The sequence below is a fragment of the Rana temporaria genome, chromosome 11, assembly GCF_905171775.1.
Source record: "Rana temporaria chromosome 11, aRanTem1.1, whole genome shotgun sequence".
NCBI lineage: Eukaryota > Metazoa > Chordata > Amphibia > Anura > Ranidae > Rana > Rana temporaria.
Window position 1 is genome coordinate 53,682,485 of NC_053499.1, and position 16,903 is coordinate 53,699,387.

General features: G+C 41.5%; 1 protein-coding gene across 3 annotated transcripts in view; it reads left to right on the plus strand.

Moving 5' to 3' along the window:
• The window catches only part of TSPAN4 (tetraspanin 4), a 1,094,228-nt gene that overhangs the window by 972,903 nt on the left and 104,422 nt on the right, over positions 1-16,903 (plus strand). For all 3 annotated transcript variants that reach the window (XM_040328525.1, XM_040328524.1, XM_040328523.1), the window contains one exon: positions 2,769-2,843. In XM_040328525.1, coding sequence (XP_040184459.1) covers positions 2,769-2,843 — 75 coding nt within the window. The remainder of the gene's footprint in view (positions 1-2,768; positions 2,844-16,903) is intronic.

The window sequence follows — 16,903 nt, forward strand, 5'->3', positions numbered from 1 at the left end:
TGTTTTGAGTGAAGATAGCGCGCCACCAAGCTCTCCACCAGCTGTAAGCTCTTGTTTTACTAACAGAACTTTTAGGCCTTGTACACACGACCGCTCCATCCGATGAGAATGGTCCGACGGACCATTTTCATCGGTTCACCGCTGAATTGGCCTGATGGTCTGATGGGCGTACACACCATCAGTTCAAAATCCGATCGGGTCAGAACGCGGTGACGTAAAACACACGACGTGCTGAAAAAAAACAAAGTTCAATGCTTCCAAGCATGCGTCGACTTGATTCTGAGCATGCGCTGGTTTTGAACCGATGCTTTTGTGTACTAACCATCGGTTTGGTCCGATCGGTCAGCGGTCCATCGGTTCGATTTTAAAGCATGTTTTAAAATTTTGTACCGAAGGACAACAGACCGATGGGCCATACACACGGTCGGTTAGGACCGATGAAACTGAACCTCGGTCCATTCTCATCGGTTTTGTCCGACCGTGTGTACGCGGCCTTACAGATTACTTGCTGCATTAAATGTTATTGAAAGCAAGATGACCTAATTGTGGAGATGTCCCAAATTGGTGAGGTACTGGGGCGAAGTCATCACTATCGTTATTCAAGTATTTGGTACACATTTCACTAATATCCCCATTACTTGTGTCTTTTGGTACATGGATGCAAACAATATTGATATTATACCCTTGCAGTTACCAGATTTGTATTTGCAATGCATAGGGTGATTGTCCTGAGATGGGTTTCAAATATGCCACCCTCTGTCAGGAACTGAACCGTTGAAGTCAATAAGCTTTTCTCCTATGAAAAAATTACCTATGAGAATACATTGGCTTGTAAAAAATTCTTTGCACTTTGATCTACATATAGATGGAGAAGTTGGAGGCAGTGGCTATTCTTGCTCCAACCTTGTTGGAGTTTAAGATCCAGGGCCAGAGAAAGTCAGAAAGGAAAATATGTTACTCATTGTGTCACTACTATACATGCATGGTAGCATCAACGTTTAAATGTGTTCCAGTGCCATCCACACCAGCCATACCCAACAAAATGCACAGCCAGAGTGATCCTTGCAGCGGGCAAGTCTGTGTTGGAATGGGACATGACCTTCTAATGTCTGGCCCTGTCAACTTACACTACCTCCCTATCAACTTCCTTTCCCCAATATGGGTTTTTAACCAACCGGCTCACACTCTAACTTTGCTGCTGGCCAGAAAGACTGCATCTGTAGTTACAACTGACAGCTCCTGACAGAGGCACCACCCACCACCAAGCCTTCAACCACTCGCCAGCAGTGACACACTGTAGCCTATTTAGAGCCCTTTCAGCGAACAACAAACGTTTGTTAGTATTTGGCTAACACTTTTATTGGTCAGTCAATGGCCACTACTATATTAAAGTGGTTATAAAGCCTAAACATTTTTTACATTAATACATTCCTTGCATTAAGTTGGCAAATGTTTAGGCATCAGTACCCCCCCTCCCCCCTTTACTTACATGTGCCCTCATTTGATCCAGCACTTTGCCTGTGTGCAGCACTTCTCTTTCCTTACTTCCTAGTCTCACAGGCATTGCTTAGGCAGCGGAAGCTATTGGCTGCTGTCAATTAAAGCCAGTGACGAGGGAATGGGGACAGGTCCAAGCCTTGATGTCTGTGTCTATAGGGGAGTGAGCCCGCACTTGCCGGAGAGGTGGGGCCAGAAGTTCCAGCAGGGGACCCAAGAAGAGGAGGTTCAGGGCTGCTCTGTGCAATTCCTTTGCACAGAGCAGGTAAGTATAAACCATTTTTTCCGGTAAATAACAAAGCATTTACAATCACTTTAATGCGTGCAACCATTGATTTTACTGGAGAAATTCTGATGCCGCGTACACACGACCGTTTTTAATGGAAAAAACAATGTTTTTCTCGACGTGATTCTTGTCAAGCCTGCCTTTCATACACACGATCGTGAAAAAAATGTTCTAGCAAAGCGTGGTGACGTACAACAAGTACGACAACACTATAAAGGGGAAGTTCCATTCGATTGGCGACACCCTTTGGGCTGATTATGCAAATGTCCCTTCTCATAACATGCTTCTGAGCATGCACGTTTTTTTCCCCGTTGTTAAAGCCTACACACGACCATCTTTCACGACGTGAAAAACTACGAGAAAAAATAGAGCACGTTCTAAATTTTTAATGCCCATTTTTCAAGTAGAGAAAAATGCTCTGGAGCCCACACACGGTCGTTTTTAATGACAAATTTTAAAAATTGAATTTTTCTCGTCATGAAAAACGGTCGTGTGTCTGCGGCATGAGTGTTTGAAAGGCCACTGTATTGCATGTTAGATGCAATTTTTTGTTTCATTTAAAATGTATTTAGTACAACTAATTGTAGTAACTCATAGTAACCAATCAAGTTTAAACATAATAAGATAAGTAAACCATTATTTCTGGCTTGTCACTATGGGTTGCTGCACATTGGTGTGTCTTTTTGAATATGTCATGTAATCTAATCTAATCCATACTGACAGTTAATTTTAAATTTTTTGTAATAGAACAAGCAAGGCTGCTTTTAATTTTTTTAAATGCAAGTATTTACTAGGCTACACAATTGTGTACTGACATTGTACAGTCGAGATGGAATGCGAGCTTGGATCTGAATAGAAGACACAGACCATGGCAACTCCATATGTGCAAATTTAAACAAGTATTAACTTATTGCAGTAACATAGAAATGTATTGTTGTGCTAGATAATAATCACTGCATCTTTTTTTATTTATTTATTTTTTTAGTTCTTTATCCTGTTGCTGATAATCTTCTTACTGGAGCTTATTGTGGTTAGCCTCTTCTTCATCTACACTGACAAGGTAAGCCATATTCAATGGAATCAGTCTAGCTTACTGCAGAATGTTTTCTCTTCATTTATTTACTCACAGGAATATTAATCTGCACTAAAGTCAAATCCTGTACAGCAGTGTGACATACAGGTATACTCATAAAAAATCATGAACTTACATTATTTTTGATATGAGGTTAAATATGAACTTTGGAATTTCTCTGAACTGCTGTCATTCAAAACCTGTGAGCAAAGAGCGGGGGCGGGGCCCAGCCGGGCTGTATGTCTAAATATACGCAAAAAGCCAGCTTGGGATCGAGCATGCACGAGTGCCCCTATAGAAAGCAGCTTCCTATGGGGGCACTTGGTGGTGGGGAGGGGCCAGGAGCATCAGCAGAGGACCCCAGAAGAAAAAGGATTGGGACTGTTCTGTGCAAAACCATTGCACAAAGCAGGTAAGCATAACATGTTTATTATTTTAATGAACATAGTACAACTTTACAATCACTTTAACTGAGTGTTATGTTTATGGGTAGAGGAATAAGTTGTAATACTTACCTTATTGCTCGCTGTAGCACTCTCCTGTTCATTTTGATGTTCCAGGCTGTGAATGGGCTCTCAGCCCTCATTGTCCTCACAAGCAATTCAGGGCTAATGTTCATGTATTGTACATGATGATGTCATAGTGCAACCACTGGCTGGAGTACCTTAGAGAAGTGGTTTTTGGGGGCCTGTCACACAACATGGTGGAAGCCTGTGAGATCAAGGAATAAGGTAAATATTATAGCTTATTCTTCTACCCCTAATGTAGTTGATTGCATTTATTATAATTGATGCTATTTATTCTGTTTTGGTTCAGGGCATTTCATTAATAAAGTTTTGACTCAGTTCCAAAAAAATATCATGTTCTTCTATAAGCAGTTATTGTAAGTGTATTTTGAACATGTTTGTACATGTTTTCAGGACCAGTATGTCATCAAAAATCTACTCCATTATATTAAACTAAGAGCTTTTCCCCAAAATTTTTAAGGGGAAATTTAAAAACAATAAACAGTAAAGTATGGCCAAAGCTCTTTTGATCATACATAGTTACATAGTAGATGAGGTTGAAAAAATACACAAGTCCATCAAGTCCAACCTATGCGTGTGATTATATGTCAGTATTACTTTGTATATATATATCCCTGTATGTTACGTTCAGGTGCTTATCTAATCATATTTTGAAACAATTCATTTGTACTCCTGTGACCCAGAATCGGCTGACATCACAAAGCCAGTCCAGGCTCTGCAGGGATCATTACAATAATGGTGGGATCAACCCAGATGCCTGACCATCAGTTTGGCTCAACCTCTCAGTACACCACTGAGAAGTTGAGCCAGCCGCTCCTGCCCCCTCCACAGGCCAGTGCTCCAGTAAGTGCTGGAGGGACAGAGCACAGAGAGGTGACTGACAATCACTGCTCTTTGCTCTGAGCAGAACCGAGAACTGAGCGATTAGTGGTCTTTGATCACTCAGTCCTCGCTGTAGAGTTGGCGGGGTACAGATGCAGCTCGGATCGATTTTGTAGCCATCTAGGTTAGCATGTATGTTTGTTATTTTGGAATCCCATACTTTTCTTTTAAAGATAATATACTACTTTTTTAATTTGTCCTGCAGTGTTCCCAAGAGTCACACCCCAGTAAGTAGATTAGCTCATCTTGCATGTGACACCATGGAAAAATGGCTCATAATAAATTTCTTCTGGTATCACAAGTTGGAGATTATAGTCCTGACACCTTTGGTATTGTAATTGTGATGACAGGAGGGTTAACCAGGAGAAAGCCTTCAAACCGTTCCCACGTGCTAAGGTGTTGACTTCTGTGAACCCTCATTTTACAACTGTACTAAACACTAAAGTGTATATGCTTCCAAAAACCTATGATTCATTTTTTTATTTCCATGTATTTTCACCCCAGATTTCGACTTAAATGTGTATTAAAACTCCAAATCTATTTTCTGCATATTTGGCTTTGTACCTCAATGTATACAGTTTTCTATAGCAAATAATTATTTGTACATCTGTTGCAAAGTTTTTTACTTAGAGAGTAACACCTTTTCCATTTTCAGGCTATAAACAGAAACTGCCTCGTATTTAGCAGCAGATTTGTCAGCCTAGCATGTAAAGCTCCTTCAGTTGGGTGTTAGACTATCTATTAGATCTGTATATACTTCCTGCAGACTTGATAGAAAACCCAATGACCATGGGTGTGCGCAGCCTATTGCATTAGGGTGTACACCCCAAAGCTTAAACACATGCTACGTTCACTCACGATGAAAGGGAAGGGGCGGGTAACTTACATATTTATTGGCCCCTTCCCCCACTCATCCTAAAACATCCCTGCAGCAACAGCCAGAGGTAGAGGAGAGTAGGGAAGTCGGAAGCGCTGCAAGGGGAAGGAGGGGGGGAACCTAGGCAGTAGAGGGAATCTGTGCTGCACAGGATGATTAGGGTGTGCCTGGGCACATCTGGCACACCCTGTGCGCACCCCTATGCCAATGACCTCCTAAGGAGGCGCTCACAAAAGGCTAACAACACTGCTGGTATTTTTATGACTTAGCATTAGATTACCACAGAATTATGCCAATATGTAGAGCAGTAATAATTATTCCATCCTGTTTATTTAGATACTGGGGGATTATTGATTGTTGGTTATCACATTGACAACGTAGATTTAAATCCTACCTGGGGGACTTGTAATTTGCTAAGGCACTGCATATTATTAATAACTGACTTGTTTGCTTAAAGTACTGCATTCATCTTTTTTTGTCCTTTTTTTTTTGCATCTTGGTGCTCTTGTCCTCCTCCAGCCTCTTTCAGCCATCAGCAAACATTGCTCTGGATCAGCTTCCAGAAAGTGACATTGGCGGACCTACACAAAATGTGTTAATAGGTCATGTATAAAGGCAAATGTAGGAGAGTGACAAAGCAGGTACAGAGCTGATGGACAGTTGTCACTTCATAACAGGATGTGCATACTTTCCAACAGTCCCAGATTGTGCAAGACTGTCCTGCATTTTCATCTTAGTCTGGATGTGTCATGTACAAGGGCTTTTTCCTGAAAAGGCTCTTCCCCTGTACAGTGTGTCCAAAATGCATTCATATAGTGGCTTTTATATGCAAATCCTGCCTTTAGCTCATGCATATAGAAAGTCGGTAGAGACTCCTCCTAAGGTCTAGTCCTCTCTCTGTCACTGCATGTGAGGTATCCAGCATTTGCTGAGTGACTTTTAGGGTGATGGGGTCTATAATGATGAGCAGGAAGGTGGTCTGTACTGGAGATCTGTACTAAGAAGTTGCTTTACTGAGGGGAAGAACTCAGGGAGGTCTACAATGGAGGTGGGCTTGGGGGGATGGGTTGGATTTTTAGAATAGAGTGTTTGTTTCATTTTTTTTGGTACACATGGTAGCATTGGTGGGTCTTGTTATTCTTTGTCCCCTTTTTTTTAATGCACAAGGTTTCGCCATTACTGATGTATAGTCTGACTTGTCTTCTTTTCACCCATTTTGCTTGGTCTCCACTTGGAAGCCATGTTTAAGTTTACCTTGATACCAATAGAGTGTCCTTTAGTTTGCGTGTTAAGCAAGTTAATTGTCTTAGTTTGACCTCTTGTGTTTATTCTGCGGCCAACGCCATCTTTTTTGATGATGTGTTTATCCTATTGGAATTGCATATGCCGGGTCACGTGTAGAAATGAGTTTATATATTTTGAACATGAAATCCCTGGTTCAAGCTCCTGTTCCCATGACGATGCACACTGAAGCGAACTGCGTTGGGATGGGCTTGAACTTGTGACGTCATATGCCTGCCTGCAATGCTTGTCAGCAATGCATCTTGGTTTTTACGCATATGGTTTGCTTTTATTATTTGAGTACCTGTCTATGGTTTTAATAAATTTATGCCTAGCAATTTTCACACTATAAGCAACCTCTGTTTTCTTCTTCCAATGGGGTTGATACAAATGGCCTGCCTGGGTTTGTCAACTTGGAGCTGCTCAGTTTGATTGTTGGATGAGGACCACCATGGGGAATCTAGAGGCACCTGTTATGGCACATGATCTGGCAAGAGGCTCATTTGTGGTGAAGGACACAAGATTGTTTGAAGTGTTTTCTACACCATCATTCACGCTGCTGAACCCAGGAACCTGCAAATTTCATTAATATTTGGTGGATGGACTTTTATTTCTTCCTTTATTTCTTGATTGCCTCCACTTACAATGTATGTTAGACTTTGGATTGATCGCATACGTTTGATTTTCAGCACTTATTAAATCATTCAGTTGGCAGTTCACTTTATATATAATCCATTTTGTACTTTTGGATTGTTCCTAGTTATTTGTTTTGTTATGTGGTGTGTATAAATTGAGTAGACACATTAGGTGTCACAGTGTAAAAGGTCAGTGTCAACTGATGTTTTCTTAATATTTTATTCCAAATGTGTTTGTAAATTATCACTCTTTATCAATTCAAAAGTTAGGACATACAGAAGTGCCTGCACAAGAATCTTTATGGCAGGATCATCATGTATTCTTTTAATGACAACTGCAGATTGAAAGCGATTGTAAGAACGTTCAGCATTACCTCTTAAAGTAGTTGTAAACCCTTACAGACCACTTTTACCTACAGGTAAGCCTAGATTAAGGCTTACCTGTAGGTGCAAGAAATATCTCCTAAACCTGCACGGTGTAGGAGATATTTGCAAAAAAGACAGGCACCGATGTCTACGGCGCATGTGCCATAGACAACAGTGCTGGCGCACTGAGCATGTCGTTTCTAACGGCGATCATGCCGTCACTGGCGGCTCCCAGAGCCGCGATACCCGGAAGTCACTCCAGGAGAGATGGCGGAGGAGGGGAATGAGGACTGCTGCGGGGCTTCGATCTCAGGTAAGTAATTCATAATGAGCTAGTATGCTATGCTTACTAGCTCATTATGCCTTTGTCTTGCAGGGTGTGTTTTTTTTGCAGAGGGTTTACTTCCTCTTTAAAGCTTTAATGGGATTTGAGTGATTAGGTTTGGATCTACTTTCAGTTAAAGAACAGAATATCAGCCTGTGAAAGGCAACCTGTATAGGAGTCAAGACATTGGCACAAAGTTATTTTATGTCAAAAAGAGAGCTGGCATGTTAACATCTCAGGGACACAGCTGTACCATACCCATGCTATATACCCTTTTCATTCAGTTTCAATTATTTCTCTTTTATTCTGCATATGCTATTTAAAATTTTATGATAATCCAAAGTTTGCCATTTATATTTATAAGTCAGTTTGATCAGCCTGTGTGTGACTGTTGACTGGCGGCATAAAGTCTGCAGACCTCCAGCAGTATGTGACCTGTTGGCGACTCACACTGGCATATAGTAAAACATTAAAGTTAGTAATATACTTAAACATGGAGAATATGGAGACATATTTTAAATTCAAATTGTTATAAATGTTTTAGTTGGAAAAAAATGTGTACTATGAAGGTACAGTGCAACAGATTTGTAGCTCTGCTATACAGTATACCAAATAGGTTTTCAGCGTCCATATAATACAGTGTTCAAGAGCTATATTAAAGTGGAACTAAACTCAAAAAGTAAAGGTCTGCTAGGTTGTAGGGTACCTCTGCAAACGTTAATTGTATCTAATTCAGCCCTTTTCAACCACAGTGACTTCAGGGGTGCCTTGACAAATGCCTAAAAATTGCCCAAACATGGTATAAAAGCCTGCCTTTTAGGTATAATACCTGCCGGCATTCAAGCAACCAATGTAATCACCAGTTGATAAGGAGGACGTTGAGTGCCTGCGCAGCGTCCTTGTTTGCCCCTTCCCGTCATTCTCCATCAGCACTGGGGTCACATTAGCTGAGCGACTGAGAAGAGAAACATTGGAATACTAGTCAGTATCAATGTGCTAAGGCGGATTTGCTTTGGAAGAATAAATCTCCTCTAATGTTGGGTGTCCTACATATGTAAATGTTTCTGTGATTTATAAAACTATTAGTTTTATACATTAAGAAAGGGGTGCCGTGAGATTGTGCAGAATGTTAAAGGGTGCCTTGACTGAAAAAGAGTTGAGACACACTGATCTAATTATTACCCTGAAGAATGAACCTTTTGTCTTGAATTCCCACTGAAAAATAGCTTGGATTTGTGGTATATGAGTGTGTCTAGGCACTGTTGCACCTACAGCCTAATAGCTTTAAATCTGCAGTGTGATATTTAGGGAACTGACTGCTGGAAGGAGATTTGAAGTAATTTTTGGTGATGCCACTACTGTACTGCTTACTGGTCTCCTTGATGGAGGCTTTGACATGAGGAAGCAAAGCTCTGCTTCTGCCAAGATGACTGCCTCTACACAGAGACATGTTGCACAACAAGGCCTAAAAAGTCAATAATGGGGAAAGCTGCAGGGAGACCTCAGGCAATACTAGTGACATGCTATTTGCCCCCTGTATGTCTATCTGGGCACAGTTCCCAAAGTTCAGTTCCTCTTTAAAAGCTGATTATAAACTGCAGTGTGTAGTGTGCAAGAGCTGAAATGACTGTTCATCAGGTCCACTGTGTTGTGAAATTTTTTTTTTAGAATGCTCCTATATATTGTTACATATTTTAAATCCTTGCCATGTCCTTGTAACATACAGTACATATTCTTTTTTTGCAACATCATCTTGGTAGAAAAATACAAAAATGCTAAATGTGATTGTTATGCTTGTTTTATTAAATGGATAACCTTTTTATGTGATGAAGGCATACATATGCAGCCACTGATTAGATTGTCTTTAGGCTATTAATTTTCTCTAATTTGGTAGTATTTTGTGACCATAGTATAATTCTACACAGGATGCCTTATCCCCTTAAACTCACTTACAGAATTATGACTGCTTGACCTCTTTAATGCCAAAGTCGCATGTTACCTGTCATCATCGTCAGCCAGGGTTTGAAGATGCATGCATTCTATACCCTGGCTTGACATCATGAAATTGGAGTTCCTTTGTTTGCACTATGGCACTGTACTTATGTCAGCACAGTGAAAATAGGCTTTATCTGTCACATGCCATTATAACATATCTGCAGTGACTGTGCTATCACCTGTCCCACAGCCTGTGACACTATTAACTCATTTATTACAAGGCAGCAAGGTCCTCTCTGGCTCTTCAATGTATGTGTCTTTAGAGAAATTGATGTTGTTGTTTTGCTCTGAATTTTTTCTAATGCTGTTTTTTGTTTGCAAAGTAATTATGAAGCAGGCGTTAGTCAAACAAAGAGACATAGGTGGCTGATCTACATAAATTCAGCAAAGCTCAGGAAAATGGTAATAAGTCCCACATTCATGAGATACAAATAAGGGAAATTTACAGTTTAAGGCTGATTGAGCATCACCAAATAAAAATGGAAGTGCACAGTCAGCACACTGTGAATATTACCAAAATATTATATAACATTTTACTACACACTGATCTTTGTATAGCTAATTGGGAATTCTACATGGTACGGCTTAAAGTGATATTAAAAGTTCAGTTTTCTTTTTAAATAACAAACATGTCATCCTTACCTCCACTGGCCCGGATCCCCCTGTTCTGGGGTCCCTCGGCGGCTCTCCCCCGCAATAGATAACCCCCTTAGGATAGAGCTTCCCAGAGGGGGATATCAGGTTGGCGGGCTCCTGTGTCATACACTCGGTGTCCGTAGACGCCGAGTGTATGTCTAGGCCCTGCCTTCTGGCGGCCGTGTCATTGGATTTGATTGACAGCAGGAGGAGCCAATGGCTGCACTGCTATGAATTTATCCAATGAAAAGCCGAGAGCCAGCGAAGAGAGCGACGCGGGATCGCACCCATAGAAATTCGGGGCTCAGGTAAGTAAAACGGGGGAGCTGGACGCTGCAAGGTATTTTTTCACCTTAATGCATAGAAACCCTTTTAAGCATAGTTTTTTTTTATTGGAGGGGTAGGTGTTTTAATAGGCTATGTTTTTACATGTATTTTTTGCAATTGAAGTTCCTAAATGTATATCTAGCTTAAATTTGGAGGTTGGAGTTTAGAACCCCTGCTGGGTTTTTACGGTTATCCAGGGAACCATTAGAGAGATCATCTTTTACTTTTTACTAGACAGGAAGGGAGGGGAACTCGGCAACGTCAACACAGATATGAAAATGTTTATCATATTCGTGTGGTACAGGACACAGGATTTCTATAGACCATGAATTACAGTAGCTCACAAAAGTGAGTACACCCCTCACATTTTTGTAAATATTTTATTATATCTGACAACACTGAAGAAATTACGCTTTGCTACAATGTAACGTAGTGAGTGTACAGCTTGTATAACAGTGTACATTTGCTGTCCCCTCAAAGTAACTCGACACACACATTAATTTCGAAACCACTGGCAACAAAAGTGAGTACACCCCTAAGTGAAAATGTCCAAATAGGGCCCAAAGTGTCAATATTTTTTGTGGCCACCATTATTTTCTAGCACTGCCTTAACCCTCTTGGACATGGAGTTCACCAGAGCTTCACAGGTTGCCACTGGAGTCCTCTTCCACTCCTCCATGACCGCTTTATGGTCTTGGCCACTATGCTGCAGCTCAGTTTTAGGGTCTTGGCAATCTTCATATAGCCTTGGCCATATTTATGTAGAGCAACAATTCTTCTTTTCAGATCCTCAGACAGTTCTTTGCCATGAGGTGCCTTGTTGAACTATCAGTGACCAGTATGAGAGCGTGAGAGCGATACCACCAAATTTAACACACCTGCATGTGCCTCTACCTTTAGGTGTTTGGCAAAAGTTTTTCTGGGAACACCTCCCTCATATAATCCCACCAACTCCATGGGACTTCAGTTTTTTGCTAGTGTCCTTAGGTGATGGACATCTTCTCCTATGGATACATACCTTTTCATTTTTTATTTTCTTCACTACTTCAAATTCAATTCTATCAAGATCTAACTGCTTATTGCTTCAGGGCTCATTAGCAGTTTTCAGATCAATTAACCCCCAATGAACATGTTGGAAACCCTAGAAGCAGCCCTCAATGAGTTTAGCATTAAAACTAAAAATCTTTAAATAAGGTAAAAAGTTTGTTTATTGCACCATAAAAAGTTCAATAGACAGCAACTGCCAATATGAAATTAAGCCAGAACAATCATAAAAGCAAAATGACTAATATAAATGCTGATATCAACACTGGTGTTTGGAAAGAAAAAAATGGTACCACTTATATGTGGCAGATGGAAACCCGGTGGTCAGAGGGAGATGACTGACTCACAGCCTCCAGCTGATGTTTGAACTTGTTTGAACTTCACTGCCGCCACAGGGGAACAGCTCAAAGGCATGGAGCCTGCGGTCCACCAGGCTAGACAGATTTCCTGGTTTCCCCACCCTGGTGCGACACTGATGTCATCCCAGCATGCCCGACTCCGGTCAGTCTTGCTCGGCATTGCGCGCTTTTCCCCTCCAGCAGCGGACAGCACCACACACCACCATTGGTGCAACAGAGTTTACGCCTGTTATTCACCATAGAGCCACCCGCCGATCACAGGAGATCTTAATGCCAATTGAAAACCCCCTTTGCTCTTACTGGTCCTGCTTTACAAGAGACCATTGTGGCTATGTTCATTGACTGTTGTTTTCTGGACTGGACAAATTAATAGAGAACACAATCCTGTGATTGAGGACCATGTTGTACCTGCTGAAACAATTGTAGCCCATGCCCTTGGCTTGCTATTTTTTGTTGACGCCCTAAATAATGTACCTTGCCAGGTCTCTAGGATAACACTGCTCCGCATTTTGAGCAGTGTTGTTCTAGAGACCTGGCAGGGTACTTTCTTTTTATTTTTTTCTGTAAAATATTTATTGTATTTTTACAGTACTAAGTAAAAACAAGTACAAAGTGGAAAATATAGAGCTGAGGATCTCTGGATCACAGTAATTAACTAATGCATAGGATAACCAGGGGGAGAAGGAGGGAGAGGGAGGGACAGGAGAGGGGGTGTATTTACCAGTAAATAGTAAAATAGTTTGTATCAAGGAATTCACAATAAAATAACAAACTATGAAACCCTCAGGAGCGAAAGCAACATTGAATGTAATAAGGTGAGGACTGTCATAAGTGATATAATGATAATAATGATAGACAGGGTTGCCCGTCAGGGTAAAGGCCAGTTAATAATCCTAGAGCGATTGGAAGGGTTTAAAGCGTCAGGGAGTTGGAAGGAGTGGACAGATCAGACATTTTGAGTTTGCCCAGGGTATTAAAAAGCTCTTGCTTCAGGTACCATGCAATATATCGGAACAGATGTATGATGGATGATAGTTCTTCCGCAGTGAACGTAGACTCCATATAGTAGAGCGAAAGATTAAGACAATGGTGTCCAGTCTTTCAACATGGAAAAGCGGCAGTAATGCTTGCTTCACAGCCCGAAGGGATGGTCGAGATGGTTTAATCCAGTGGCCAATTATTGTTCTGCGTGCCACTAATAGACCTATATTAGACCAATGCGTGGGAATGGGTGTTCCTGTCGATGAGGAAGGGGAGGCTGGAGCATTGCATCCAAACAAACATAAGAATGGATCTTTGAGTAGCGGTATCTAGGCAAACACTATTATGTCCCATTATGTAGATATTGACAAGTAATCCCATAGATGGTGCAGCAGGGTAGGGGGGGGAAGCACCAAGGGCATTGAGCTTGGATAGGTTCTGCGATGTTGGTGCGAAATGGATAGTATGTTCTGTGGATGATTTTTAAGTGGGTTTCCCGCAAAGGTCTCTGAGATAGTGAGTCTGTGAATGTGGTGATAACTTTGTAGGATTCTTTCCGGAGGCTCAGTATCATTGAAGATGCAGGACCACTTCTGGAATGGAGTAAGATGATATTTATCTGATTGATGTGTAAAAAGGTGGGAGTAAAGACTGGAAATAAAGTAATTGTCTTTCTGGAGGACTACATCAATAAAGGATTTTTGAAGGGGATCTGTTTGAGTTCCATGACAAGTTTGAAAGTAGCTGAGCAATTGATGGTAGTGAAAAGCACGGGATGGTGGCAAAGAGAATTCCTTTGAGAGAACCTGATAGGATTTGAATTCAACCGGTTTGCCACAATATAAAGGAGTAACAGTAATAAGGCCACATATGCGCCAATAGTTGAAGGATGTGTTGATAGTATACGGGAGGAATATGGGGTTACCCTGGATGAAAAGATGGTTGGATGTATTCAAGGGTAGCCCTAGCAACCTCCTCACCTCCCTCCAGGCAACCACTGTGTCCTTGACAAGGACATTTGACCTAAGATGTAAAAGCAGGGCCTTAGGAGTTGAGTGAAAGACTGCTGAAAAGGTGTGCGGGGAGACCAAAGCGCCCTCAAGTATATGGTTGAAATACCAAGATTTTCCAGACAGTCAATCTAGATCTTGTCTAAGTAAACATGAGAGATTATAAAAACATAAGTTGGGCAAGCCTGTACCACCCTCAGACTTAGGAAAACAGCGTTTTTCTTTGTGCGACCATAAGAAGGCAGTTAAAGCCTTGTGTATTTTGAGTATCTAAGTATTTTAGTAGAAGAGGTATGGTCTGCATTAGATAGAGTAAACGTGCAAATTACACCAATTTAAAGAGGTGACATCTCCCAAAAAGCGAGAGGGAGAATGTTGCCCAAGATTCCTGCTCCTTCACAATTTTTGTTATTAAAGGCGGATAATTGAGAGTAAATAAAGAGGATGGCTTTTGGCCTATGTGTATGCCCAAGTAGGTGATATATTGAGTGGCTAATGTAAATGGAGAAGACAATCGCCATTTAGCGGTGTAGCACTAAAATCCTACTTTTGTAAAAATGTATTCTGAAGCTGCAAAAGGCTGCAAGCAGGTCACGTAGCATATCAAAATCTGAGAGAGGATTGCAGAACAGTAGTATATCGTCCGCAAATAAAGTGGATCAGAAAGTTTGATTGCCTATAGTGACACCAGGAGATGAATTAAAGTGGATGTATACCCCGATTTTTATTTTTTTTAAATTCAGCGATTTTCTGAGCCTTTAGCCTGGTTGGCAAAACGACTGTGTTTGTATGGCAGCTTCTCAGAACTGTGTTGACTCCTAGATGAAGCCGGGAGGCTTTACCAGCAGTTGAGGGAGAGCTGTCAGCAGGATTATTGTGCTCCGTGTCCACGTCAGAAGGATTATTGATATAGTACTGCACGTCTGCTGGAGATGAGAAGGTGAGGTGTTCCCCTGTAGGAGATAGTATATGAAGAACAGCCGGGTAGGCAAGGGTGAGCTTGATATGATTGCTGTACAAGGTTGAGCAGATTGACGTGAATGCTTTACGTTGTTTCATCACCTCTATTGAGTAGTCAGCAAACAGCAGGTCTGTGCCTTCAATAGGGAGGGTGCGCTAGCGACGGAATTTTTGCAAAATAGCATTCTTGTCAGTATAGTTGAGGTATCTGATGATGACAGGTCTTGGTTTAGAAGGGTGCTCTGTGTGCTGGCCGATGCGATGCGCACGTTCAATGACACATAAATGGTTTTAGCACAGATGTCTGTGAGCTGTGCGTTAGAGAATAAATCCGGCAGGCCAAAAATCTGCAAATGATTGCGCCGTGAGCGATTTTATAAATCGTCACGCTTGTCCCACAGGTCTCTATTGGAGTGTGAGAGGCGAGCAAGGACAGCAGAGCTGGCTGTATTGTCATCCTCTAGTAAAGAAATCTGCTCCTCTGTAGGAGTGATCCTTTTGAGCCTGGGCTTTGATCTCCACATGCAGCTGCTCCAGTCCCCTTTGTACCGCAGCATCCGCCGTGGCATCCAAGGTTGGTGGGAGCAGGGCTGCAACTGCTTGCGCTATGCCAGCGGGAGAGCCAGAATCACCATTGCCGTGCCTGTGGAAGACAACTGCACTAGCCCAGCATTGCTGGGAGCAGCCGGCTCCTTGGCTGCGGCCGCCGCTGTACCAGCCGAGGGCCATGGTGTGGAGGAGAGCGATCGGCTATTGGATCGCTCCACAAATCGATCCATGAGGGTTCTGCTGGTGATCTGAGGCTGTGGGTCTTCCCCCCAGAGGCGATTGCTGGGTGAAAAGCACGCTTTTAAGAGGAGTGCATCAGGAGCGGTCTCTGCTTACCTCCTCCTCAGGTGGCGCTGGAACCGGAAGTCCAGGTACATTCTTTAGGGTGTCAACACAAAATAGCAAGCCAAGAGCATGAGCTATAATTGCTTCAAAGGGTAGCTTTTTTTTAATAGTGAATCCCATGATACATTTTAGGTACTAGGGGTAACTTTTCTTCTACCACAGAAAAAAACATCTAATCACAAAAGGTGTGCAAAAAGTAAAGTATAGTGATCTATATTTACCAATTCAGATGCAAAGTAAGGAAATATAAAATTTAGAATTCAATTTGTGGTTTAATATGTCATACGTATCACAGTATGTGTTATTCATCATGGTCATGAACAACAAACATAAATAATATGATGAACTCCAGTGAGAACAGCAAAGCATTAGGACAATGGCACATGATTTAAAATAAGGTGGGGCCCACCATTTATATTTGTTTTAATCTCCACACACAGGGAATGTTTCTTCTGTGGTTTTCACAAATTCTGTTTTTGCTATTTGCAATCTAGAGACCTGGACAGATTATTGGGACAACTGATCATAAGTTTCAGCGTTGCTGCTTGTAAGGCCTTTACTTTAGATTCACCAAAAGATACTTTGCAGTATGTGATTACGATATGCATAGTCATAATGTCATTTTATCATTGATTTTGGACCATTTGATTTAAGTTGTTGAGTGTACTATTGTGATGGATTGCATATACATTTGGCTTCTTTGATAAAAGTTCAAGAACTTTACCTGTGTGTTTTGTTTAGGTATGTTACAGCGGTTAATTGCAGTTCAGTTAATTTACTATCAAACTAACCTGTGGATGCCCAAGCACATCTGAAAAGTGATATGGAGAATGCTTTGGGGTGGCAGATGAAGGTTACATCCTTCCTGCTGACATAGGTCCCATGCGGTCCTTCTCAGAACAAGTGCCCCAAAACAAACCTTCCTCCTGTATATATATCAACTAGGAAG